Source organism: Rhinolophus hipposideros, assembly GCF_964194185.1.
Source record: "Rhinolophus hipposideros genome assembly, chromosome: 25".
Classification (NCBI taxonomy): domain Eukaryota; kingdom Metazoa; phylum Chordata; class Mammalia; order Chiroptera; family Rhinolophidae; genus Rhinolophus; species Rhinolophus hipposideros.
Window position 1 is genome coordinate 29807150 of NC_138071.1, and position 27290 is coordinate 29834439.

A 27290-nucleotide genomic window follows, 5' to 3' on the forward strand; every position below is an offset into this window, starting at 1 on the left:
TTACCTGGCAATAGGGACTTTGCACATGGGATAAATTAGGGATCTCAAAATGGGGCAATAGTCCCGCTTATCTGAGTGGGACCATGGTTATCAGAGGGAGGCAGGAGGACCAGCATCTCACACGGGAGAACGGAAGCAGAGGTAGGCGTGATGCCAGAGTGGAAGGCGCCATGTGCCAAGGAGCCCTGGAAGCCTCTAGAAGCTGGAAATGGCAAGGACATGCATTCTCCCCAGAACCTCCAGAAGGAGCACAGCTCTGTACAAATCCAGGTTTTAGCCCAGTGACACTTCTGACTCCCACACTGTACGATAATCAATTTCTGTTGTTGAAGCCACTAAGTTTGTGATCATTTGTTACAGCAACAGTACTAAGAAACTAAGATGGATGGATAGATAGATGAGGGGTGTAGGGTACGTGGAAAGTTCCTCTTATACTTTGCTTATATTGGTATTGTTTTGATTTTTGTTAATAATTAACATGCATCATTATTCTAAATAATAAATCCTTACAATAAAAATCTGACTAATCTTTCCCAAATGTTTGAATTGTAGGTAACTTAGACAAGGTGTGTGAGAGAGGAGAAAATGAGTAAATGCAGTCCTGGTGGAAGGAACTCTTCCCTTCCTCTTCTTCTGCAAGTTGCAAAACACCTTCTGAAACAATTTACAATTTTTAGCCAGAATCTTCACATAAATTGAAGTCTTACAGCTTCCGAAACAAAAGCTTAAAAATATACTGCATATGTTGCATTAGATAGATTTGGAGCAAAGAAATAGAAGAAAGAAAGCATGCTTTCTAATTGAGAAGGATAAGGCATTCAGGGCTCTTTCAGACACTAGAAAAACCTCACCTGTAAGGGGTATTCAAGATTATTATTATTATTATTTTAGGCTGTATCTGAAAATTCTATTTGGGATAATTACAGAATCATAGGAATTTGCAAAAACAGTAGAGATGTCCTGTATGCGCCCCCTCCCCCCCGAGGCCCCATTGCTGCATCTGACATAAAGACAGCACCGCAGCCAACCAGAGCCATGACATTAGCAGTGTGTGTTCACAGCTCTGTGTCATTTGGTCACATGGAGTTCACATAACCGCCGAGACCAAGACGTGGAACTGACCCTCTTCCTGCTGAGTCGTCCCACCCGCCCTCCTCCCCCTCACAACTACAAAGCCAGTCTGTCTCTATGATTCTGTCATGTTGCCATATACGTGGAATTACCCAGTATGTGACCATTTGGGTGTAACTTTTTCACTCAGCCTCATCCCGAGAGAACCCAAGTCGCTGTGTGTGCCAATAGTTCGTTCTTTGATTACTGCTTAGTAATATCCAAGCTGGGGACGCAGCAGTTGGCTTGACCATGACTCTTTTGGTTGTTTCCAGATCTGGGCAATACAAATAAAGCTAATGTGAACATTTATGTATAAATGTCATGTGAACATACATTTTTATTACCCTGGGATAAATGTGCAGGAGTGTAATTGCTGGGTGGTAAGGTAAGTGTATGTTTCATCTTTTAAAAAAGAAACTGCTAAACTCTTTTCCAGCGTGGCTGTCACATTTTACATAGGGGAGGTCAGGTTTCTCTGCCTCCTAGCCAGCGTTTGGGGCTGTCCTTATTTTTCATTTTAGGTGTTCAAATAGGTGTGTCGTAGAAATGATGATTTTCAAACTACCTCTTTCCACTGCGTTGTATTAGTAATCGATTGAATTCACATATATTTGAGGGCCTGTCATACACACTGCAGTAGGTACGAGAGTGAGCGGCTCAGCTCCTTCACGCCTAAGGAGTCTGTCAGCTGGAAGAAGACAGGTATTTGGTAAGGCACCCTGGAGTCACGTTTCACAGGCACTCAGTTCTGAGGCAAGCACACGTTGTTGGGAATCTTATTGTCAAAATTACCGTGGAAAATTACTGTTGGTTTTTGTAGGGTGATGACTATGTCTCCAAAAACATCCCGCTTTTAAAGAAACACATGCTGAGATATTTACACATGACATAATGTCAATAATGGAGGACAGTGGTTAATGAGTGGCGTGTACATCACACAAGATTGGCCACGAGTTGAGAATCATCACAACTGGCTGATGAGACTGATTATATTATTCTCTGCATTATTAGGCCTGAAATTTTCTATAAAAGGGTGTTTTAAAGATCTTGGAAATCCTTCAGTAGGTATCGTCATGTCAGAAACAGTCTTTGGATCAGCCAGTTTTCCCTCTGGCATGGGGGCAGGTTACTAATTCTTCAATGGAGTGAGTACCAAGTCAAGTGGTCCCTCACACGATGGGGCCACCGAAGAAAAGCACCAGAGTTAGCACAGGGGTGCTTACACCACAGCAGGAGGGACATGTGAGACCAAATGAGGGGACAGCAGTGCTGGGCTTTGTAGAGGCCCAGGAAATATAGCACCATCTTCCCTCCCTACGTTCTTAGCCAATGACAAAACTTGAACAATCCCCAGCAGATGGAGACAACACACCTTAATTACCAGCAAAGCTGACAATGGAGAACTGGGCTTGGTGTTCCAGTCAGTGGGGCCGGCTCCTCACTCCTGGGCTAGGCCTCAAGGAGTTTATCTGAGGCAAAACCTCAGACCTCAGAGCAGTTCACTGACTAACAGCACATACTGGATATCACCAACATTTTTCATCTTTGCCCATTTGACAGCTTAAGAAAAATGTGATGTTGTATTTACAAAATCTGTAACATTGCAAAATCGGTAAAATGTGGACATTTTTGATGAATCAAGGATCCTGATATATCAGAGTAGACGTCTGTATTGATGGGAGACAGCACACTAATCCAGTGGCTTCCAAAGGTTTTTGATCCTGACTTATAATAAAAAAATACATTCACATTCTATAGGGCGACCTAGTTCATAAATATATAGTGTATGTGTGTGGGGTGGGGGCAGGATTCTTCTGAGATTGTGTATGTTTCATCTTTGAAAGAAGAAACTGCCGACCTTCCCCAGCGTGGCTGTCACATTTTACACATGGGAGGTCAGGTTTCTCGGCCTCCTTGCCAGCACTTGGGCTGTCCCTATTTTTGATTTTAGGTGATCGAATAGGTGTGTCTTAGAAGCTACAACACAGTGGTTTGCAAGCAGCATGAAAACAAAAAACCAGTGCACCCACACAGTGATGATAAGTATGACTTTGTGAAATCTGGTGTTTAGTCATATGTCCATAATACGTATGTATGTGTATATGATATATTTATGTGCACATGTGCAGTGGCATGTATACGCACGTATGTGTGTACATAACATACATTTCCGTACACGTGTATGCATGTGCATGATACATGTGCGTGCGAAGTACACACGTGAGCCAGGTTACCCCGTGAAATGTGTGCACTCCCTGCAGGAACCAAGGATGTAATAAAACCTGTCCTTCTCTTCCCAGATCAGTCGTCGGGCATCATACTGAAGGCTACGAGCCCGCTTCCCACACAGGCGCGTACCCGACATGCGAGTCCCACTCCGGGTCGCGGGCACCACGACCCTCGGCCCCGCCCCCGGCCCCGCCCCCGGCCCCGCCCCCGGCCCCACCTACGCCCCGGCCGCAGACCCAGGTCACCGCGGCACGTTCCCACGCTCCGACGCGCCTTCTACGGCGGGCGCCGGGAGGCGTGCCCTGGCGTGGATGGCGGGCGCGCGCACTCTGGTAGGCCGCCGGGAGGAGCGCCACGGCGTGGATGGCGGGCGCGCGCACGCTGGCAGGCCGCCGGGAGGAGCGCCGCGGCGTCGATGGCGGGCGCGCGCACGGCGGCGGGGCCGCGCACGGCGGCGGCGGCCGGCGGCCATCTTCCCTCCCGGCGGCTGCTCCTGGTGCGAGTGCGGGGTCCGCTTCCCTGCGGCGCCCTCAGCCTCGACCCGAGCGGTGGGGAGGCGTGGATGACGGGGGAGGCGAGGAGGAGCCGCCCCCCAGTGTCGCCGCCCCCGCCCGAGGGCAGGCCCGGCGGGCAGAGTCCCCGGGGTGTCGGGGCGCTGCGAGGCGCGGCCCGTCTTCCCCGCAGGACACCCCGCGCAGGAGCCCCCTCCCCGGGCCCCCGAGCCCCGCCCCGCCGGCCCGCCGCGCTCAGGATCCCGGCTGCTCCCAGATGGGATAAGCGCTAACGATGTTTAGTTTTGAAGGCGATTTCAAAACGAGGCCCAAGGTGTCTCTCGGAGGCGCGAGTCGGAAGGTAAGAGCGGCCCGCGCGTGTCCGCGGCGTGGGCGGCGGGGGGCGGGGCCGGGCTTGGCGGGCGGCGGGCGCCCGTCCGCCGCGCGCCGGTGTCGCCGCGTGACCCTCCGCCGTGTCCCTGCCCGGGCGGCGCCCCGGCGCCGTGTCCTGTCGTGCGGAGCGCGCGGCCGGGAGCGGGGCCGGGAGCGGGGCCGGGGCGCCATTGTTCGGCCGCGCTCTGCAGACACGTTCCTGCAGAGACGCGCGTGTAACGGGTCGTCACGTCACGGTGGCGGCTGTTGAGCACGCGGGTGGACGAACCACCGCCACGCGGCACGCGCGAGCTCCGCGCGGGAGTGGCGGGCGCCCGCTGCGCGGTGCGTGTCCCCGTGTGTCCCCGTGTGTCCCCGTGGGCCGCCCCGGCTCGCAGCGAGCGCCCGCCCTCCCGGGGAGGAGCTGCCGCGGGGCCGCCGGTCCCGCTTCTCCCCCCGCGCGGACGCCGGCGCACGTGCTCGCCCCGCGGGCGTGAGGCCCCCTCGTCCCCGACGGACGCCCGGCGGGGCCGCCCCACGCTCTGTCCCCCCTGTGGCCCCACGCGTGGGGTCCTTGCGGTTTCCTCCCTGTCCGTGCGGCCTCCGTCTGAGCTGGAACCCGCCGCCTCGTTTTGTGTGGAGCCGGCACGCGCACCGGGACCCTCCTGCTGGGGCTCTCGTGTGGGTGTGGCGGCCGTGCACGCTCGTGCGGTCGTGCGTGACGCGGGGGCGGCCCCGCTCCGTGTCCGCCCGGTCCCGCCTGGGCCCGGCCTGCGGGTCCCGGCCCCGCACGTCTGCTTCCCACGCCTGCGCCGCCGAGCAGAGCAGCCGCGCGCGTCCCCCTTCACGCTCTTGGCGGCGGCTGAGGCCTCGGCCGCGGTTGAGAAACAAGGGGACAGAGGGGTCTGGGCCCGGACTGAGGTCGTTTGGGTCTGTTCTGTCCTGAGCCCGGAGGAGGGCTGAGTAGTGCCGCCTTTTGAATGAAGACACCTTTTTTCTCAGAGTAAAGTGGTGTTTTTAGTGTGTATTTCTCCAAGCTCTGCAGGATTTGAAACCGAAGGAAAAGCGCGGTCCTCAGTCTGCTCCTGTGGGGGACCTGTGACTCGAACACGTGAGGCAAAGCGCGAGGCAGCGCTCCCTGCGTCGGGATTTCCCGGGGGGATTTCCCGGGCTGACCCGGGAATCGCCCGACCCGCCTGGGGCGTCGTCTTGAAGGCCCCGCCGAACTTGGGGATCCCAGCGCCCGGCACAGCGTCCACGGAACAAGTACATCCTGGGTCCATGATGCCGACTCGCGCGGTCCCGCGTGTTAGGGCTTCCGAAGTCGGCATGCACCGTGGTGGCCCGGCCCGGTGGGCCGGCAGCGTTTCCCCGCTCCTCGGTAGTAGGTGCGAGGGCGTCTTAGCGGTCATTTGGTTACAGGTACAGGGATGCACCGCAGTGGCTTAGGAGGCAAGAAAAGGGGAGTGTGTGGGAAGGGTAAGGTGGGGCCTCACAGAACGGAAGCACCGGGACACCGCACAGCGAGTCCTGGGCACCGAGCTGGTCCCTGGCTTCCTCCCTGGGCTGCGCAGCCGTCTCCGTCATTCCTGGGCTCTCCTGTCACCTGCACGCGACCTGGGCCCGTGTGCTTCCCCGGTTCCGGTGCGCAGCTGACGCGCCTGGATCTCGGCCCCGGTTCTCAGGACAGACTGGCCTGGGCAGCCTTCCTCCTGCCCAGCTGCGCCTGGGCCGCGCTGGAGTCCTGGCTCAGCCACAGACGGGCAGCGCGGTGCGTGCCCCGCGAGGGGAGGTGGGTGCTGAATAGAAGGTGCGGGTCCCCGTGGCCCCGGCTGGGGCTGTGGAACAGGCTGCACGCGTGTGGGCCGGGGAGAAACCTGCTGAAGTCGCCTGCGGAGGAGGCGTGGAGTTGAGGACGGCGGGGGCTAGTGGCGGAGGCAGCTCCTTAGGCCCCGGGCGGGGGGCGCCGCGGGTGCTGTGGGGTGCAGTGCCCCGCCAGCGGGACTCACGACAGGAAGGCCTCAGTGAGGTGGCAGCGAGGGCCCAGGGCCCTGGGCGCAGCACGTGGCGCCCAGCAGGGAGGAGCCCCCCGGGCTCTAAGGAAGGCTTTTGTCGGCTGGTTTTCCGCATGGGGGGGACGCGAACAAGTTTAGGGGAGCGAGGGGTGCGGGCTCTCAGAGTCCTGGCCGAGGCGAGAGAGGGAAGAATCAGGTGCGAGCAATGGAGGGGGATGATTTGAGGTTTAAAGGAAAGAAATGGATGTGGATACAGAAAAGTCTATAGATAGGAAGGAAATTACGATTTCCAACCTTCCATCAATAGCTGGGGTAAAAGTGGCAGTGGAATTAGTATTTCCTTAATGTTTGTCCTTTGCTTTTAAATAAAATGGACGTGCTCTCCCTCTTTGCTCCGCCCCACATTTCTCCTGTTAGCATCTGGCGGGATCACGTGGGTCCTCTGTCAGAATTGATGAGGCAGTATCAGTAATTAAGGTGCACTCTGTGCTGTCCTTCCCGTAGGTTTCGGTAAACGTGTAAGGACCTGTATCCAGGCTTACTGTCCCGTACGGGACAGCTCGTTGCCCGAAAAGCGCTCTGATTTACCTGTGCGTCCTCCCCTTAGCTCAGCGCCTGGCCGCCCCGACCCGCTGACGTCTCCAGGGTTTTGCCTTTTCCAGAACGTCATGTGGTTGGATCATACAGCGTGTGGCCTTTTCAGACTGGCGCCTTTCACTTAGGAACATGCATGTGAAGTTCTTCCATGGCTTTTCATAGCTTGATAGCTCATTTCTTTTTCTTTTATTTTTCATTAACAGATAGTTCTTTACAGCAGTTTTAGGTTTACAGAGAAATTGATTGGAAAGTACAGCAGTTCCCACCGCCTCTGTCTCCCCAGCACACTGCTTGGTCTGTTATTTACATCTTGACGGGATGGGGTGCATTTGTTACAGTTAGTGGACCGATGTCTGTGCACTGTGATTAACTAAGTCAGTGTGTATTAGGGTTCACTTTGGGTGTACGTTCCTGTGGGGTGTGCGTCAGATTGGCTTCTGTCACTTAGAAATATGCTTCTGAGGTTGCTCCAGGTCTTTTGTGACTTGACAGCTCTTTTTTTTTTCAAATCATGAGTAAAATTCCATAGTCTGGATGGACCAGTTAGTTTATCCATCACCTCACTTCCAAGTTCTGGCGATGATGAACGAGGCTGCTATGACCTCAGGTTCTGTGTGGACATAAGTTTCAGCTCCTTTGGGTAAACACCAAGGAGCACGATTGCTGGGCACATGGGGAGAGTGTGTTTAGTTCTGTAAGAAACCACCACTGTCTCCAAAGTGGCTGCACCCTTTGCGTCCCCGCCAGCAGTGACTGAGAGTTCCTGTGGCTCCACATCTTCACCAGCGTTTGGTGGTGTCAGTGTCCGGAATCTGGCCGTTCTGATAGGTGTGGGCGGGTCTCGTTGCTTTAATTTGCATTTCCCTGATCACGTACGATGTGGAGCTTCACAGGCCTGCTTGCCATCGGTCTTACTGGGTGAGGTGTCTGTTACGGCCTTGCCCATTTTTCAGTCGGGTTGTTTGTTTTCTCATTGCTGACTTTTAATGCTGTTGACTATTTACATACGCCCTAGAGTCACTTGTTCATCTCCGCAAGATAACTTGTTGAGATTTTGGTTGGGAGTGTGCTGGCTCTAGATCAAGTTGGGAAGACCCGCCTCCACAGCACTGAGTCTTTCTGTCCAGCACGGAATCTGCCTCCATTGGTTTAGTTCTTTGAGTTTGTTCGTTAGATTTCTGTACTGTTCCATACATAGACCAGATGTATATTTAGTTAGACTTAGACCTGAGTACTTCATTTTTTTTTTGGTACTAATATAAATAATGTCGTGTTTTTAATTTCAAATTCCAGTTGTCCATTGCTGGTATATAAGAAAGCATTTGACTTTCGGGTTTTTTTGTATATATCCTTTTACCAATTTCTCCCTTCCCCCCGCTCCCTACCCCAGCCCCTGGCAGCCTCTTTTCTGCCCTCTGTTTCTAAGTGTTTGATTAGAGCGCTATGTAGAGCAGCTTTCTCTTTCTGTCTGGCTTATGTCCCGCAGTGTTATCTCCACTGCTTTTGTGTGCTGGACGGGGGTTCTTGCTACTGATAGCATATGAACATTGTTGCCACCAGCAGGAGGAGCGGCGGGGGCAGAGGGGTCCACCCCAGGAGAGGTGACTGTAGCCTACAGATTGTCTAATGTGGCCGGAGTGGGGGCGTGGAGAAGAGAAGGCCGGGGTGACAGGCAGGAGCCAGGCCATCAGGGTCTGTAGGACACACAGAGGTATATCGGGGGCATCGAGAACCCCTGAAGCTTTTCAAGCAGTGAGGTGACCGAGCAGACGGCTTTTCGAGAGATGAGTGTGGGGCAGTGCGGGAGATAGGCAAGCAGGCGCCGCACGTTGTGCAGGTGACGTTCATCTGAGGCAGTGGCGTCAGGCTGTGAGGAGGGACGCTGGATGAGATCTGTGACAAGAGGGTCCCTTCAGGTGTCTGTCTGGGGTGACTGGAGTGACTCCATAAACCAGGACAGCGTTAAATTCTAGGGACGTGTCTAATTGGCTGTGTTCAGGGGGCAGGTGGAGCTTCAGGTAGAGCCTGGCAGTCCATTGGTCCGTCAGTAAGTTGTCGTTGAAATTGTGAGGTGCGCTGGAATCCTCCTGGGAGAACGTTCTAGAAGACCCATGGCACAGGACAGATCTCCGAGGGACGCCCACATTTACAGAAAAAGCAGAGTAATGGGTGTGCAGAGAGCGTTGTGCAGTTGGCACGCGGTGAGTGGAGAGCCATCATGCGCGTGGTCGGGAGACCGCAGTGTTGCTGAGAGGGAACGAGCCGAGGCGGAGTGGGACACGTAGGGCTTTGGAGGACTCCAGACCTCTGTCCTGACTTCCGGGCTTCATTTGCTGTGGCCGTGTCTCGGACTCTGGGCACTGACCACAGACAGTTACGCTCTAGGCTGAGGTTCCCGGAGCCGAGGTTCGAACTGTTCACTCTCGTTTCTAAAATTAAATTTTCTTTTTGAAAACGACGGGAGTGCTCATTGTATGAACTTTGTATGAAGCATACTTGTTCATTATGAGCAAGCTCTTTGTAGCCAACAGTTATACCTGCTTTTTAGGGTAAGTTGTAGAAAGAAGTTGACTTGCTTGGTCTAAGTTTGCACAGAGTACAGGCTTTTGATGTACATGTTCTCTGGAAACAATCCTCGGGTTTCAAATCCCTGCTCAAGCTGGGTTGCTGTGAGCCTGGGAGGGCCTTTTCCGTTTCTCTTCTCTCTCCTTATTGTTGCTGCTGTTCTGTTTTGTCCTCCTGCAGGGTGCCTGGCTGGTTGTGCGCTCTCATTTCATCTTGGCTCGTGTTCTGGGAGGCAGACTTAGTGTCTCACGGAAACAGACGAAATCAGGGCTCAGAGAGTTCAAATCATTGTGTGAAAACCACGGAACTCAGTATTGGAACCATGGTCTGCTCTGCTCGGGTCGTGTGGCCTGCACACAACCCGCATCTGTCTCTTGCTCTTCTTAAGCTTTCCTTTAACTGCTCGGGAAGTCAAGGGCCTTGTCCCGCAGGCACAGGAAAGGTGGTCACGTAGTTCTAGTCCCTTAAATTTAACTGTCTTTATAATGCAGCTTTCATGGTCTCTCCCTGTTTTCAAGGAACATTGGTAAACTCGTGTGTGTTGGCAAGCAACATGGCTTATATCACATTTTTACTGCGAAATGAAATTGTAAAACGTTTAATGGGAACTTGAAAAAGTGTTTATCTGTAACCATTCACGACTTAGTCATCCATCTCTTCTGGGCTTCTCTTTTTCTCTTCTCTGGTGTGATGTGAATGTCATAATTCTTGATAAAAATGCGAAAGTCAACCCCGATTATCACGGATCTCTTTGCTCTAGTAACATTTTCATTTCCAATCGCCAGTCAGTGGCCTTTAAAAATGACTTTTTAATTGGAAAAACAAGAAGTGGGATCCTTCTAAAGGGCATATAATGAGGTCTTTCACTGAGACTCCTAATTTCCTCACGATTCCCAGTTTGCTCAATTATCTGCAACATCTGTTCAGAACTAGTCTAAACGTAAATAAACAAATAAAAGTGAGAAAGCGTACCTTTCTTCTTAGCACTCCAACTTTATAGTGATTTCATACCAGCACCTTTAGATCTATGGAATTATTTTTCCTGGATGCTATTATTTTACTACATGGTTTTTGTCACGTAGTCACTTTCCTGTTGGTGGATATGTACGTGTTGTTTCCAGGGTTTTGCTGTTAAAACAGTACCATATTTACCACACAATTGTGGTATAAGGAAAGAAAGTCTTGGAATTTATGGTAAATTGCTTTGGACACTTTATTTTAAAACGAGCTCTTTTCTGATTGCAAAGTAATGTTTATTATAGAAAATTTTAAGTATACTGAAATATATCAAGAACAATGATGTATTTGGAACCCCACCCACCACTTAGAAATAAAACACATATTAATGTGAGTACATTTTTTCCTGGTCTTTTTAAATGTATTTCTTGAATTGGGAATCATATTGCACATTCTGTTTTATAAATATGATTGTGGGTAACTTATTACTATATTTTGACGCACCTTTAAATATTTTTTCATGTATGTGAAGGTGATTGCTCTTATATTTTCATAGAGGTTCTTCTTTCTATTATAGGTCTACAGAAAAAGGAAGCACCTACAAATTGTAGGTTTTGCATTATTCACAAATAATGCACTTTTGCTAACTTATAGCAATTTAGTTAACTCAAAGGGAAGTGTTTTACTTGAATATTCTTGGAATTGTGTAAAACTGTTAGTATTATGTTAGTGCTTAAGAGTGGGAAATACTAACTTGAAACAGATGTGAAACTGATTATTCTATTTACATTGGTAAATAGAGTAAATTGCTAAAGAAAATAACCCAAATAGATGAAAGACTGGAAACCTCATGGTTGTTTTTCTTTAACATCAAGGTATCGATAAACATGCTAAAGTTGGTTTTTATAAATGATTAGCAGTCAGTTTGAGCATTTAGCTTTATGGAAATTGTCATGTTATATAAATTCACTTTGACATATTACTGAACTTTTTACCATGTTTTTTTTTGTTCCGATGGTTAATGAAATCTAATTTAAGCTATATATAACTTACTTTTTTAAGAACTTCATTTTGTTACCACTCAATTTATTTTCATGAAAAAAGTATTTTTTCCCATTTAAAAACATCAGTGTTAATAGTATTTGTGAAGGTTGCTCATATTTAATTTTCAGGAGTTAAGCTAATGTGCCAACGCTCACAGATCAAGTAGAGAAGTTTGCTGTAACTTACTGTTGTTCACACATTGATGAGTAGGTTTAGTGTCACAGTCATGGGCAAGAGCGGTTAGCATTGCAAGTGACATGTTTGCTGTAAGAACAATGGGCTTGGTCTTTCCAGAAACACCGAAGTGATTAGTGTGTTTTATGCAAGTGCTACTAGGAATCCCTAACTGTTTTAAAAGGTAAGAGATGTTTTCAAGTGTAAGTACAGTAAATTGAAATCAGAAACTACTTAAGAATCAAAAAATTTATGTTCTCATATAGCTTCATTAGTTTTTATTCTAAAAAAGTGAGAAAGTATTACCTGTACATGGATAATATTTCAAATACAAAATAAAGCTTCAACTGAAGTGATAGAAGTGCCTCCCCCCCACTCGCATGTTCCCTGATGCTGTGTTCAGACCCATGACAGGGCTCTCCTGTCCTGTCGGCACGGTCCCTCCGTGTATGGAATCTTTGAGGTGTGTGGACCTCCCCTTGTGTAGACAGACACACGTTAGAGCTTGTTAAACACCTGAGCCACTTCTCTCCTCCCCCTAATAATCCATCTCAGAGATCGTTCCAGATCAGTGCAGTGGACCTACTGTGTGGAACCTCATGTCATGGATGTTCCCTAACTTATTTAGTTGTCGTGTATTTAATGGCCATTTAGGTGATTTTCAGTTCTTTGCTAATTTAAACAGCGAGGTGCATGTCCTTCTGTATGTGCCTATAACATGTGTAGGTGAAATTTCTAGAAGTAGTAGGTCAGGGGCTTCGTATGTCCTGTCCCTCGGCACCTAGAGTCACACCCTCCTCTTTTCTAGCTTGAGGTCTCATTTGGTACCTACTTGTACTTTGATCATTCATTACTTGCTGTTTGAACTGATGTAGGTCAAGTTTTATTTTCTTATTTTCTGCTCTGAGGGCTAAGAATACACCCTGGTCCAAAGTCATTCCTCCCACGCTCAGCACTCTGGCATCGTTTGCTGAAGGGAGGTCGTGTGTTTGGAGGTGATACCTGTTTGGTTCCCAGGGTTTGCCCGTTGCACAAACAGTCATTTCCCGCTTTCGCGTACATTGGATGACTGTCGTATGTGCCAAAGCAATCTGTTTACATCAGTGAGCTGGCCAGTCCAGCATGGGAGGAAAGGGCCCAGTGGCGGTCATCTAGGGAGAGCTTTATGGAAGGGACGGAAGGGACCACAGTGGAGCTGTGTCACCCGAGACCAGCAGGTGCTCAGCAGGGAAGGCGAGCAGGCGCCGAGACTCGAAGGGTAGTCGGGTGCTGTGCTGCGGCCGCATCCGGAGGTGGTGTGGAATGGGGGCCGAGGCAGTGTGGTGACTGGAATTCCTGTGCTAAGGCTGTGTTTGAACTTGATCTCTCAGCCTAGGTGCTCAGATAGGCTGCTGTGGAATGGAAAAAGAAGGGCAGTGTGGCAGGGTTTACATAAATCTGGTTAATTTAAGTAACTGAGCTTTGAGAAGAGAGGGTTTTCTTTGTCTTCAGTGATCTTTTAGGGATGGTTGTTAGAATAGATGGCAGTGTTCTGTTTGTTTTAAAGGGTGGCAGCCCAGTGCAAGGTGATGCAGACAGAATTGGGAAGCCACAGAAGGAAGATGGCGCGGAAGGCGTTTAAACTGAAGCAATGGGTGATTTGAACTCTCAATTTCAGTCCCTGCTTCTTCCCTGTTACTTTGTTACCTACTGACTTACTGGTCAGCCTCATAGACATGTGGCTGTCAGTGAATCGTAAGTTTATCATCGCCCCCTTCCATCTCACGCTTTCTGGATACACGGTTTATAGAGCCAGAGATGGAGTTCTCAGACTGAGCCTGGATACTGACCTCTGATCCCTGCAGAGAGGGTCGGCTCCCCCTTCTCCTTCATCCTCTGCTTCCCGGGCTTTCTCCCTCTGCCGTCATGTTCTCCCATCTTGGCACCCGCTGAACTCATCCTTCCAAGGTGTCGCGAATTCACCTTTCCTTCTGGGTTTCCTCCGAGTCACTGAGGCCGAGTCCTGTTCTTCCTCCCTGCTGGCTCATGTTCCGTGGCACCTCTAGGAAAGTGGATGCTCACAGGGCAAGAATCGTGTCCGTTTTATTCAGGCGTTAGTGCGCCGTCTAAGATCATGTCTGCCCCACAGGAGGTCCTCAATAAACAGGCTTCTTTTGTCCCCCAGACTGACCTTCTTGGGAACAAATGCTTTCTTTACCTAAACCTGTCTGGTACCTAGCGTGATCCTGACCCGGTAAGTTTCTGCTGAATGAGGAAGTGGTCTCCTGTGCCTCATTTGAATGTCTTCTGCCTGGAGCCGTTCTCTGAGATAGGGAGTGTGGGAGAAGAGGCTCTGGTTCCAAGTTCAGGTCCTGCGTGGACAACGCCCATCGTTCCTGGACTTGGCTGTGTGCTCCGTCCCGTTGGGCTTCCTGTGCCGAGCCCGCCCTGGTGGCTTCGTGTGCTGCGCTTGTCAAGCCCACTTGTGCCCCATGCTTTCAACACATGCCGAGTTTGGGGTGATTCATATTTTCTTCTGTGGCTTCTTCCCCACCAGCCTCCCTTCTGGTAGACCTTCCAAATTTCTTATGGATTATGCAGACAGAAGAGTTTTGTAAATTTCCCCAAATGTAAAGAAGTAAGATCATCCATAATGTTCTTTTTCTAAGGAAATAGTGCGCTGCTCAGCGGCTTAGGCCCTGGGCCCACCTGAGTTCAGATCTTGAACCTCACTTTGTACCTCGCTTTTCTCATCTCTAACAGGACAAAGGATAGTGCTTTCCTCCTCAGGTGGTTCTAAGGAGTGCAGAATTCACCCAGCCCAGGGCCCCGAGGATTGTTGCACCCAGGAGGCTAAGTCCCCAGCCCTGGTCGTGCTCTGTGTTGCACACGTGCGCCAAGGCACAGTGAGTGGGTGTAGACAGCTCAGCGTTGGTGGCTGCTGGCGCAGTCCCTAGAGTCCACTCTCTGGTGTGACCAACTCTGAGGGATTGGTTGACCTCTCTCTGTAGACTTTTCTCTTTTTTCTGTCAAGTATTTCAGGAGTTTGAATACTCTTTGTTGACATCACATGTCAGGGGCTTTTGTGGGTGTGTGTATCCAATACTTTGGATTTGCTTGCTATACTTGTTATTATTTTTGAAGTGAGCTTTCAAGCAGGAAACTTTATAGCCCTCAGGACAGCAAGAGCACTGACTGTCCCATTTACACGGTGCCCTGTGTCTGCAGGTGGCTGAAGGCTAAGAATCTTCCTCATCAGCACAGCCAGCACTGCCTCTTGTGCTTTCATAGCTCCTCCCACACCATGAGTGTCTAAGAAACTCCACTATTCAGTTAGAGTCCAATTATGGTTTTTGGTACCTAGTACCTATTTTGGTTTTTAAAATATTGCAACCGTTACGATTACTCCTTCTTTTAGACTACTTTGTTTTACTTAAAGGACATGTGTTCATCCTCTCATTTTGTGACTGTTCATTAAATACTTACATGTGCCGGACACTGAAGCAGATGACAGGGACGTGGCAGTAGGAAACACATGAGGTCATTGAGGCCGTGGGGCTTCAGTGACGGCTAAGCTCAGATCTGTGTGTCAATTACTGGCTGTTTTGCCAGCATGTATCTTTTTTTAAAGGTAAAATGTTGGTTTATTTAATTTCAGACATTAAGTACATTTTTTCATAGTTGTAACAGTGTATACCATTTTAGGATATCTGAGCTCTTTAGCTATAACGAAATAATGAACTGAACGTATATTAAATCTGAACAAAGGGAAATTAGAAGGAAAAGAAATTACAGATCTAAATGTACCAGTTCTATTCATGAATAAAGATACTGACCAGAAATATGCCTGTTTTTATCTAAGTTTTCCATAATGCTGAACATCATAACTTTGCACGTTTTACTTCAGATTTTACATTCTCCTTTTGATTAAATTTAAAACAAAATATTTTCTGACTTTGGACATGTGTTAGATAAAGGCTTTTTATTTGAAATTCAAGAAATGAAATTTTCTACAATGGAAAATATCTGGAGGATTTATTTCTTTGGCTTTAAATTTTGTCAGTGAGAAACTATTCTATATATTGTGTGTTCGTTCACATATCAGTGTATTATTTTAAATTGGTAATTACTTGCCTTCCAACACTTCTGACAGGATATATGTTTTTGTTAAGAAATTTAAGTTTATTAATTTTTCTAATAATTTAGATGTAGTGTCTTGGGCCTTTAATGTTATTTTGGGCTAAATTTATAAAAATAAAATGCCCTACACTGTAGACTGGAACAGTTTTGTGGGGAGAAGGGTTGTCTTTATGTATTTTTATTGTATTCGAAATGTTTAACTTTCCTAGTTATTATGTAGTTCCTTCTCCATACCAAGTAATTTTGTTCAAAATTCAGTTTTACTTAGGATGAAAAAAATATTTTTTTAATGTTAGTAACAGTAAAGAAATTTATTTTTCATTGAAATTTTTGTTAACATAATTGTAGACTCCTGTGCAGCTGTTAGAAATAATACAGAAAGATCCCTTGTTCACATTGCCTAATTTCCCCTGGGTCCGGATTTTGCAAAACTGTGGTATATCCGGCCGGCCTGGTGGCTCAGGTGGTTGGTGGCGGTGCTCCTAACACCGAGGTCGCTGGTTCAATTCCCACGTGGGCCAGTGAGCTGCTCCCTCTACAGCTAAGGCTGTGAACAGCAGCTCTCCCTGGAGCTGGGCTGGGGTGAGCAGCCGGAGGTCGGTGGGTGTGGGCTGCCGTGGGCTACAGTGTGCTGCCATGAGCAGCTGGTGGTCAGCGTGAGTGCCGGCTGCCGGCTGAGACCGGCTGCCTCAGCTGGGGGAGCGCAAGGCTCATAATATCAGCACAGGCCAGGGAGCTGTGTCCTACACAGCTAGACTGAGAGACAACGGCTTGAACTGGAGTGGAGGGTGTGGGGGAGGCAGAAGAAGGGGGAAAACAAACAAAAAAGCTGTAGTGGGTCATCCGAGTGGGGATATCAGTGTTGATACTAGTGTGCCGATCTTCCTGCCTCCCCACCTTTACCTGAACTCACTTTGTGTGTAAAGAAATCATTTCATTCTTAGAAAACTACTGAAATACCAACTTTAATTAGGTCTGTGACCTCAGAAAGCTATTTAACCTCTTGTACCTTAGACTTCTCGTTCAGGTAGGAAGTTGGATGGATGGTCTTCAGAATCTTTTTTGGGTCAAAACGTTTTATAATATTTGGATCTCTTTGTGTTTAGGAAGAAAAGGCTTCTCTTTTACATCGTACTCAGGAAGAAAGAAGAAAGAGAGAGGTAAAAACAGTTTTATAATGGGCTCTAATAAGGATTTTTTCCATAGCATTAAATTAGTCTTGGCTTTACTGTTATATGTGGATATGTGTGTGTTATGTATGAAGTAATATATGTATATTTATGTGTATATATATTAAGCTTGAGAAAAATTTCTGGGTATGGTGGGTTTTCCAGTAAGTCATTTATTCTGGAACTGGGAAAGATGGACTTAAAGAACCCTCTCCAGGGTAGATGGGATTCATAGGAGACATGAGACAGTGTCGTGTAGTAAGATGGAGTGCAGATTTTTAGTGTCACACCTGAGTTTGAATTCTGAGGCTTACGTTTTTCAATATTATTTAATCTTTATGGAAATTTCAGTTTCGGCATCTTTAAAACAAGAGTAATGCTGACCTGTAAGATTATTGTACAAGTGCACGTGGAGTGTCTGTCTTAGGGCTGGCACATAGTAGGCTCTCAAACAGTGGTAGCTGCAATGGTTAGAATGAAGATGAAAAACATATTTTTGCTACGTCACTGAAGGCAGTCTCAAGTCAATAAAAATTAGAGTTTTCTGCTTTGAAACAAGAAGGTGACCTTTAAAATAGATGTTTGTGTTGCCTGCATTGTTTTTATGTTTAAAACTAAAACTTTAAAAAAAAAGTCTAATTGCTGGTGGGATTGTAAAATAGTGTCGCCATTTTGGAAAACAGTCTGGCAGTTTCTCAGTTGTTAGTTTCACTCCTAGGTATTCACCCAAAAGAAATGAAAACCATTTGTCCACATCAGAATTATACATGCATGTCCCCAGCAGCATTATTCGTAATAATCCGAAGTGGAAACAGCCCAAATGTCCATCAGCTAATAAATGAATAAGTAAAATGTGAGGCATCCCTGTGGAGGACAATTACTCGGCCATCAACGGGAGTGAAATCCTGGTACATGATACAGCATGAACCTTAAGACATCACGCCCAGTGGAAAGAGCCAGACATCCCAAACCCGCACGTTCTGTGATTCCATTGTATGAAGTGTCCAGAATAGGCAGTTCATACAGACAGAAATTGTAGTGGTTGCCAGGGGCAGAGAGTGTGTCTGGGAGTGGGGAGGGAGAGAGGGCGAGGAGTGAGGGGTGGACTGCTAATGGGTGCAGAGGCTTTTGGCGGGGGTAGGTGATGAAAGTGTTATAAGATCAGGTAGTGGCGATAGTTCTACAATTTTGAACATACTAAATATCGGTGAATGGTACACTCACTAGAGTGGATTTCGTGATATGTGAATTATATAGCTGTAATTTTTTAAAAAAACTCTTTACTAACTAAATGTCATTTTCACTGGTTCTGACTGATTGACCCTCCTCCCTCCATTATCCAGGAAGAAAGGCGAAGGTTGAAAAATGCAATAATTATCCAGTCATTTATTCGAGGCTATCGAGACAGAAAACAGCAAGTAAGTTTGTTTATAAATTGAGAATTAGAAAGGCATGTGAGAGCTTATTTTAAATAATGACCTTAGAGTCTTAGAAGTAGAGTCCGTGTTGTCTGTCTTGTTGTATACCTATTTAACGAAAATTAATGTTCATAACAGTGTTTCTCACAATTATTAATTTTAATAGTTTATATTTACATGAAGATTTATAGATAGGTGAGTTTGAGGTTATCTATAAACATTAAAATGCAAATATAGGCTAAACCACAGCTGAAGATCCACGTAGAAGAACATCGTGGAAGACTTTCAGTGGGCATTTAGGGTCTGTCATTACAGTCCACGTTTTTGTTTTTATTTAACCTTTTGCCAATAACTCCGTAGTAGGCATCGTAATTGTCAGTGTCTCCCACTCCTGTTGAAACATTTGGTGTACGCTTAGGCCATAAATATGCGCCTGAGTGCTTACTAATTTGTTTTGTTTTCTTTTCAGTATTCCATCCAAAGAAGTGCATTTGACCGCTGTGCTAACTTGTCACAGTCTGGTGGTACTTTCTCCATTGCTAATGGTCCCAACCTTACCCTTTTGGTGAGGCAGCTTCTGTTCTTTTACAAGCAGAATGAAGACTCAAAACGTTTGGTGAGTGTTAACTACGTTCTGACTTATCCTTGTTGACATACTTTCCAGCTTTTTAAAAGGTAGTCAGATGACCCCTCCTATATGTCTCACCTTCGTGAACTTTTCCCCGGCCACCTGTCGTAGGCCATCTTGGTAACGTGTTTTAAAACCTCTTAAACATTGATGTTGGGGGCAGCTGGTTAGCTCAGTTGGTTAGAGCTAGATGCTCTTAACAACAAGGTTGCGGGTTCGATCTCTGCGTGGGCCACTGTGAGCTGCACCCTCCTCAACTAGATTGAAACAACTTGACTTGGAGCTCATGGGTCCTAGAAAAACACGCTTAAAAAAAATCACATTGATATAAATTTTCAATAGGTTTTTTTATTTTTTATTATGGAATATTCCAAAAGATATTTCTTTTTTTTTTTGGCTCAGTTTTTTGGGGAAGGGGTACAGGACTTTTTTGGGGAACAGTGTGTACTTCCAGGACTTTTTTCCATGTCAAGTTGTTGTCCTTTCAGTCTTAGTTGTGGAGGGCGCAGCTCAGCTCCAGGTCCAGTTGCTGTTTCTAGTTGCAGGGGGCGCAGCCCACCATCCCTTGCGGGACTGGAGGAATTGAACTGGCAACCTTGTGTTGAGAGCCCACTGGCCCATGTGGGAATCGAACCGGCAGCCTTCGGAGTTAGGCGCACGGAGCTCCAACCTCTTGAGCCACCAGGCCGGCCCGCAAAGGATATTTCTTTATGGGAATGGGAGTTCTGGCAGCCTGGACACATGGCAGGTTTTTTTATCCTGCTATATTGAGGTGCCACTGACAAATAAAGTTGTAGGACATTGAAAGTGTCCATCCCCCGTGCTGATTTGACATACACACACATTGTGAAAGGAGCCCCCCATCTAGTGACGTCCACAGCCATCAGCTCAGTATTACAGACCTGACCTGCTACTGGGCATAGTGGGGCCGTGTACGTGCCTTCCGTACCAATTTCCAGGAGTTAGGGAAGTGGAGTATCCAAAAGGAAAGGATGCTAGAGACACGGAGGAAAAAGGTAAAAAGGAAAAACAGATGCCCTGTGTAACTTAGGATTAATATTGTGTTTCTCATCTCTTTTTATTATGCAATGCTGATTTTTGCAAATGAACGGTTTTTGTTTCAGATTTACATGAGTTTTAAGTGTACGTTGATTTTTAGTAATAAATTCAGTAATTAAGCATAATACTGATGTGCCATTTTAAGATGGAAAATCCAAAACATATATGCTACTAAATAAAACCTGACTTGAGAGTTTTACTTCTTATCGTGTTTTAATTAATTTTGATTAAGTATCTGTTTACTACCTAAGGGCATTTGAAATGTTACGTAATTCAGTAAACAGCTCTTTATGGATTGAGAGTTCTAATTTATCTGTTTTGCTGTTTCAGATATGGATGTATCAGAACTTAATTAAACACAGCTCTCTGTTTGTCCAGCAGTTGGATGGATCCGAAAGACTTACATGCTTATTTCAGATAAAGAGGTTGATGAGCCTCTGCTGCAGGTAACCCGTCGCAGTCACACCCGGAATGTTGTTTTGTTTGTTTTTGAGACTATGGAATGTTAGACATTTCACTCTTGGTGATTCTGGCCTGTGAAGTTAAAACGTAGATATAAATTCCTTCCAGATGATGTTTTCTTTGAAGTGCAGACGTTCTGGTTACTAGTGACTGGTCTGGCTGGTCTAGAGGACTCCTGCTGTGAGCAGGTCCCAGGCTTCCTGCCGAAATGCAGGCTCTCAGTGTGATTTATGTGTGAACTTGAAACAAGTCACTGCGTGACTTTCTTGGATTCATTCTCCAGAAGAGCACATTTAAGGGACATGAGCACTTGGTGCCCAAATGAAAGAGCATGTTACCATCGTCACCCAGTGAGTGAGCTGGACAGGCCCCCTACCCCACCCCCCTGTAGTCTTCCTTTCTTTCCTTTTTGCCCATTTCAGTCTTTGGCAGTTCTTCCCAGTAGTAATACTATTGGTGACCTCGATGAGAGCAGTGGTGGGGGCCGGGCCAGTGATAGGTTAACAGGAACTATAAATAGTGCTGCAGAGGGAGCAGAGATGTGGAGTAGGAGCTGGTGAGAGCAGTGGGATCCAGAGATGGTCTTGAACTTGGAAAAATTAGCAGCGTGCTTGTCATTGGTCCAGTGTGGGAGGAGCGCTGGAGCAGGAGGATATGGACCATTACTGGAGCCGAGCCTCTGAGCAACTAAGCAGTCAGGGTGTGTTTGGAGGGCTCTGGGGTCTGGCTAGGGGCAGGCACAGGTTGGTTATATTTTTAAGAAACAAACAGCCCAGTTAGAAGATTGGGTAAAAGATTTCAGCGCTCTTGAAAAGGGGACATGAATGACCAATATGCTTTGAAAAGATAACATCATAAATAATCAGGGAAATCAATTCCAGTTGCAGTGCAGTGCAGCTGCACACCCATCAGGGTGGTGACACCGAGTCTTGCGTGGGGTGCAGCTGGCCCCGTGGGATGCTGGTATAGTTCAGTCCAGGGCCCCAGGAGAAGGGAACAGGCCACACACAAGGGCTTGTCCCTGCGGGTCCCTAAGCTCTGCAGCTCAGTGTCTTCATTGCAATGTGTTCTATCAGACCGTCTCGGGGGCCTGCTTCCAGTGAGGGTACATTATTGTATGTAAATAATGTCTATATAAAGTTGATTATAAGAAAATGCATTGTTTTTGCTTGAGACTTAATTTCTTGACAGCTGTAATTTTCATATAATTCTCTTCAGTCGAAATGATTGATGACTTAGGGCCAGAAGTAGGTTTTAACTGTTCTACTGAGGGGAGATTGCAGGCATGGGAAATCCTGAAGACGTCTTTGGAGGAGGCCATAGACACTTTTAAAGAGAAGACATCTTTACCTAGTTGACCCAGGTGCAGCTTCTCTTCGGTACAGTCCGTGGATTGTAACGTTTCTCATACTGACTTGTGGTCTAGGGTCTCTCTTGTCTGTTTCTCCCTCTGTGGTTGTGCATTTTTCATCCCTGAGCCCAGTGCCTGCATGCTGTTTAGCACAAAATAAGGACTGCAAAAAGTGTGAATGACAGAGTATGAGTATTTCGCTGTCTGTCTGAGTCGTGCCTGTTTTCGGAGCTATCCTGGTACGAGAACAGAGCAGCTCTAACACTGACCATAGTGAGGGACAGACATTTGAGGGAACTTCTGGTGACATTTGCCATCCAGTAAGTATGTGAATACTTTTCTTCATTTTTACAGGTTACTGCAAAACTGTAACGATGACAGTTTGAATGTCGCACTTCCAATGAGAATGCTTGAGGTGTTTTCATCTGAGCACACTTACTCACCTGTTTTACAGGATGCTGGCTACGTGGTGTCAGTAATCGAACAAATTTTGCACTGCATGGTTCAAAATGGTAAGTAGTCAGTGGGGTCAGAGCTTTGGGTTGGTGCTGTGTGACGAGCTGGGGCCAGGGAGGGGCCTGCACAGTCACTCCCCACGTCAAGTGTGACTTTGTGACAGAAGTTTTTGGCACAGCTGAGGGGACGCCCACTGGGAGCCACACCTTCTACTGTTTGTCCTCGTTTCTGCCCACCCTGGGATTTGGAAATGTGTTTAATCTCTACGGAAATTTTCCTGCTGCTTGAAAACCATGCAAATGGAGGCATGCTCTCTGAAGGCCTTGCGGCGCTCTGGGCACATAGTGTGTCTGCAGTGCAGCGGCCAGTCCCTCCTGACTGAGCAGTGCCCCGCACACAGCGGAGAGCCTGCCTTAGGTCAGCACGTTAGATCACGAGGAGAGTAAGAGACTTAGTTCTCTTGACTTTGTCACCCACTCGGTGTTAAAGCTTTTATGCATTGGTCCTTTCTTAAAATGACTGCATTACATAAGACCTCATGACCTAGATCTGAAACGCATCTGAGGACACATCAGTGACACCATTTTGGAGAAGAACTGTGAAATACATGATTTAAAAACTTTTATGATGAATTAAACAATGTAAAATTAAACCAAAACTTTAAAAAACTGATCTGCAGTTTTTCACTGGTAGAGAATCAAATACTTCAGGGCTTGGACTCCCAGAGTATCTGTCAGCGTTAAAAATCCATGTTGTTATCAGTGTCAGGGGAGCTAGCTGTAGGTACAGCTGATAAAACGGGAGTAAGTCTGCTTGTTTCTTGAAGGGGTGGCTTAATCTCAGTTAATCTGACTAATTTAACCCTCAGCATTAGAGCTGTAAAAATTAAATTCTTACACATCTCAACCTTATTGTTTAGCTTGGAAAGAAACCCTACATAGTTTGTTGAAAGACTAGGGAGTTAATTAAAAGTAAATTGAAATTTGTGGAATTTCATCTTTTAAAAAACAAATCAGTGGTAATTGGAAATGGTCTATTGTATAATTGATGTATTGAGTATATTGATTAAAGCAAAGCATTTGATTAGAATTTTTACTTTTCTCGTTTTCTAAAAGTGTAAAGAAGATAACTAAGAAACATGCATTAGTTTGCAGTGTATCTAGAAATAGGAAATGCTTCAAAATCTTACACTAAAACTGCTGCTTCTAGCATTTTCTGTGGCGTAGCCATTTTCAGCTGTTTCAGTAAGTTACTTCCTGACATTATCAGTCTATAAAATTTTAGCATTTTATTTATTATAGTCTGTGTTATTGTATGGAATGTGCTATGACTTAAAATGAAGCTTTTTAACAATTGCAACTGAACTTTACTTAATAGTCTAGTCATGCTGTCAGTTCATCTGTTTAATGTACATATATATTACTGTTAATATATAGAGGGTGCCAATATGTAGAGGGTCCCCATCTTAAGAAAGGAAAACACTGTATTAAAATCACAATACACCGAATGATGCCGGCATTCATTTGATTACCGCCATCTTTTGAGCGAACGTCATGCTACAGTACACATCGCTACTGTAATCCAATTTCAAAAGGTTAATGCATAGATAGCATCTCTTAAAATGTGTACATTTTTGTGGCACCCCTGGTATTAATGATGTGACTCTTTAAAATTTTTTCTTGATGTTTCCACCCCCCCCAAATTCTTGTTTTCAATTTTATAGTGAAAGAGCTTTCCAGCTTCTTTGTGAACTTCACTGGTAATCAATAGATGAGGTTAGAATTGGGGTAGTTAACAAAGTGGGTCTAATGATGGGGTGCCAGGCTGGATAGCACTGTTTTCAGAAGCAAACCACGCGCGTGGTGGTACCCTCGAATGTGTCTGTACAGTCGTGAAGAGCTCACAGACCAGACCAGCCCTGGACTGTTCTCACTTCATGTTTAAAAGGGACTGATACTTGTAAAAGGCTCTGTGATGTGGTCGCTGGTGATTCTGCAGAGTCTGTCCCCTGCACACTGAGAACTCCCAGCAAAGGCTTAGAAGGCAGAAAAGTTGTGGCTTCTCTTACGTAGAAGTTGCCTTTAGAACAAAAACAGTTGTATTCCTCATGCCCATCTTGTGATCCTCAGACATCATTTCCTCTGAAAGGCACTTAAGCGACTCTGGAGTAAAGGCTGATTGCAGGTCCTGGTCCGGAAATGAGAGAGTCACAGGGGTGTCGTGTCCCATCAGAAAGCACGACGCTCCCACTGCCCCCCGGGTCTCGGGAGCCCCCAGAAGTCTACCCCACTGGCCGAGGATGGGGCAGCGTGACTGACTATGGAGAGGATGACAGCAGCAGTGGTTGAAGTACATCAGGATATGGAAGTGCATGAATTCAGCGAGATGGTTTTTCAAAAACAAAACTGATTAAATATTTGGACGATGCCTAGGAGACAGATTTTAAAAATCACGATATAGGGGCCTTGCTTGGACCCGATTCAAGCAAACGAGTAAAACAAATTACAACAGACATGTGGGGACTCAGACCCTGACTAGACACTTGTGATGTTAGAGTTACTACAGTGAACTTACTTAGCTGTAGTAACGGTCTTTTTAAGAAAAACACAGCCCTTATCTTGGATGATACACTGAAATGATCTGCTTCCCAGTGAGTGGAGCTTCTGTGATTGGCTGTGGTTGAGAATTGTTAATGCTGGGTGACGGGTCCAAGGGGTTTATATACCATTGCAGGCTGCTTATGTATTTGTTTAAAGTTTCCCTTGAAAAAATGTTGAAGAAGAGTAAACTTAAGTTCGGACCTATAGAGAGTTGTAAAAAGCATTTAAAAACTGACAAGTTCTTTTCCTCATTATAAGAAAAAGTACCAAATTTTAAATATGTGTTTTTCCTTTCTTTTAGGGTATTATAGATCTCTCTATTTGTTAATTAATAGCAAGCTTCCATCAAGTATTGACTATTCTGACTTATCTCGAGTTCCTATAGCAAAAATTTTGCTAGAGAATGTTCTAAAACCATTGCACTTTACCTACAACTCCTGTCCAGAAGGAGCCAGGTGAGACTGGGGTCATTTTTTTGTCGTTTGTAGTTTGACGAGATCTGTGTCCAACAGTAACTGTGGCACACTCTTAAATCGCAGACCCGAAAGTCAAAGTTTTACTTTGTTAATGTGACTCAGTTTTAGGAAAAATGTACTTTTCCTGTCTGGCCTGTACCCTAATATAAACGTATATTCTGAAGACCTGGTTATTTTCCGGCTTTCTAGCCCCTGTCAAAAGAGACAAAAACGTGGCAGTGTTTTTTAATAGGGACGACCCAAAGTTAAGTTCGTTTCAGGGTGGCCTGGTTGATACTGAATGCCTAACTTTGATTAATTACAAGGATAGTTTGAAAGTTCATTTTAATCAATGATTTTATGAACAGCATGTTTTGATTTTACTAAAAGCTTCCATTTTTCTCTTTTAGGCAACAGGTTTTTACCGCCTTCACGGAGGAGTTCTTGGCAGCACCTTTTACAGAGCAAATTTTTCACTTGGTCATTCCCGCGGTAGCAGACGCTCAGACTGTCTTCCCCTACGAGCCCTTCCTGCACGCACTGTTATTGGGGGGCAGCAGGGCTTCCGAGGCCAGCGGTGGCGCGCCGTGGCTTTTCTACTTCGTTCTGACTGTTGGTGAAAGCTATCTGGGTATGAAATACACATTTCAATTGAACTCACCCGTAGCTCGGATTAGCAGGTAACGCGGTGGCCGGTGTCCTGCTGTCAGCACTGCCTCCGGCGTGGGGGTTCCTTGGAAGGCTGTGTTTGCTGAAGGGCTGTCCTGAATAGGGCCCCTGGCAGTTGCCGAGCAGAGGAAAACCCTGAGTTACACATTTGTTATAAGGCCACACCAATTGAAAGGAATTTTAGCTTTAGCGTTGAATGGGAGAACAACTGTGCGGGTGGGGATGCTGTCCCCAGGTATCCTACTAAACTTCTAGTGTGCCTGTTCTAGAATTCTAGCATCTTTCTCTAGTATATTTTGATGCATATGTCTATACATGAATTGTTGGAAATTTAGTAAGTTCTGGTCACAAATGCTTTTCTGAGTATAGAAAAAATGATACCTGAGTTTTCCAGTTTCTTTTTTATTTGTTTTAATTAAATGTTATAATTGGTTGTTTTACAAAGGGACGCTCTCTGAGGAAGGACTGCTAGTGTATTTAAGAGTACTCCAGACGTTTCTTTCTCAGTTACCGGTGTCACCTGCCAATATAAGCGGTCAGGATTCAGCCAGTGACTCCGAAGATGAGAGTGAAGAAACAGACAAGCAGATGAGCGCTACAGTAAGCTCCCATGGGCCTGGGTGTCAGTGGGAGGGTTAACTGGACGGCTTCATCAGATTTTCACGTGCCTTTTAACGTTGTGTATCTCCCGTCTGTAATGATACAAGTAAACCATGAGAGCACTCTTGGTGTAAAGCATTCAAACTGTACAGATGACGTGCCCTTACCCCCACTACCGTCACCTCTCCTCCCAGAGATAACCACCCTGGTGATCACAAGCACATCCATCCATGCCTTTTGTGTACATCTGTACAAGTATCCAGGGAGATCCATGGTTCTGTGTGTGTTTCTTATGCAAAATAGGGTCGTATTGTATATTATTTAATTAATTACTCACGAAGTATTTCCTAGAAGTGAAATGATTGGGTGAAAAGGGTGAGTTCCTAGTTCTCAGGAAGAGTACTTACTGAGTGCCACGTGCTATTCTGTTGTGTTTTGGGGTTTTTTTTTTTAGATTTTATTGGGGAAGGGGAACAGGACTTTTTATTGGGGAACAGTGTGTACTTCCAAGTACAAGTGTTTTTCCAAGTCAAGTTGTTGTTTTTTCAATCTTAGTTGTGGAGGGCGCAGCTCAGCTCCAGGTCCAGTTGCCGTTGCTAGTTGCAGGGGGCGCAGCCCACCATCCCTTGCGGGAGTCGAGGAATCAAACTGGCAACCTTGTGTTTTAGAGGACGGGCTCCAACCAACTGAGCCATCTGGGAGTTCAGTGGCAGCTCAGCTCAAGGTGCCATGTTCAATCTTTAGTTG

The 27290-nt window shown here is 46.4% G+C and overlaps 1 protein-coding gene across 2 annotated transcripts in view; it reads left to right on the top strand.

The window, feature by feature from the left end:
- Positions 1 to 3921: 3921 nt before the first annotated feature.
- The window catches only part of UBE3C (ubiquitin protein ligase E3C), an 82036-nt gene continuing 58667 nt past the window's right edge, over positions 3922 to 27290 (top strand). Inside the window, exons 1-9 of one of the 2 annotated variants that reach the window (XM_081038134.1) lie at positions 3922 to 4194; positions 16783 to 16836; positions 18189 to 18263; positions 18733 to 18879; positions 20281 to 20396; positions 22118 to 22275; positions 25121 to 25274; positions 25685 to 25905; positions 26389 to 26543. In XM_081038134.1, the coding sequence (XP_080894260.1) occupies positions 4129 to 4194; positions 16783 to 16836; positions 18189 to 18263; positions 18733 to 18879; positions 20281 to 20396; positions 22118 to 22275; positions 25121 to 25274; positions 25685 to 25905; positions 26389 to 26543 (1146 nt within the window). In that variant the 5' untranslated portion in view covers positions 3922 to 4128. The remainder of the gene's footprint in view (positions 4195 to 16782; positions 16837 to 18188; positions 18264 to 18732; positions 18880 to 20280; positions 20397 to 22117; positions 22276 to 25120; positions 25275 to 25684; positions 25906 to 26388; positions 26544 to 27290) is intronic. The other variant, XM_081038135.1, reaches the window with a different exon arrangement.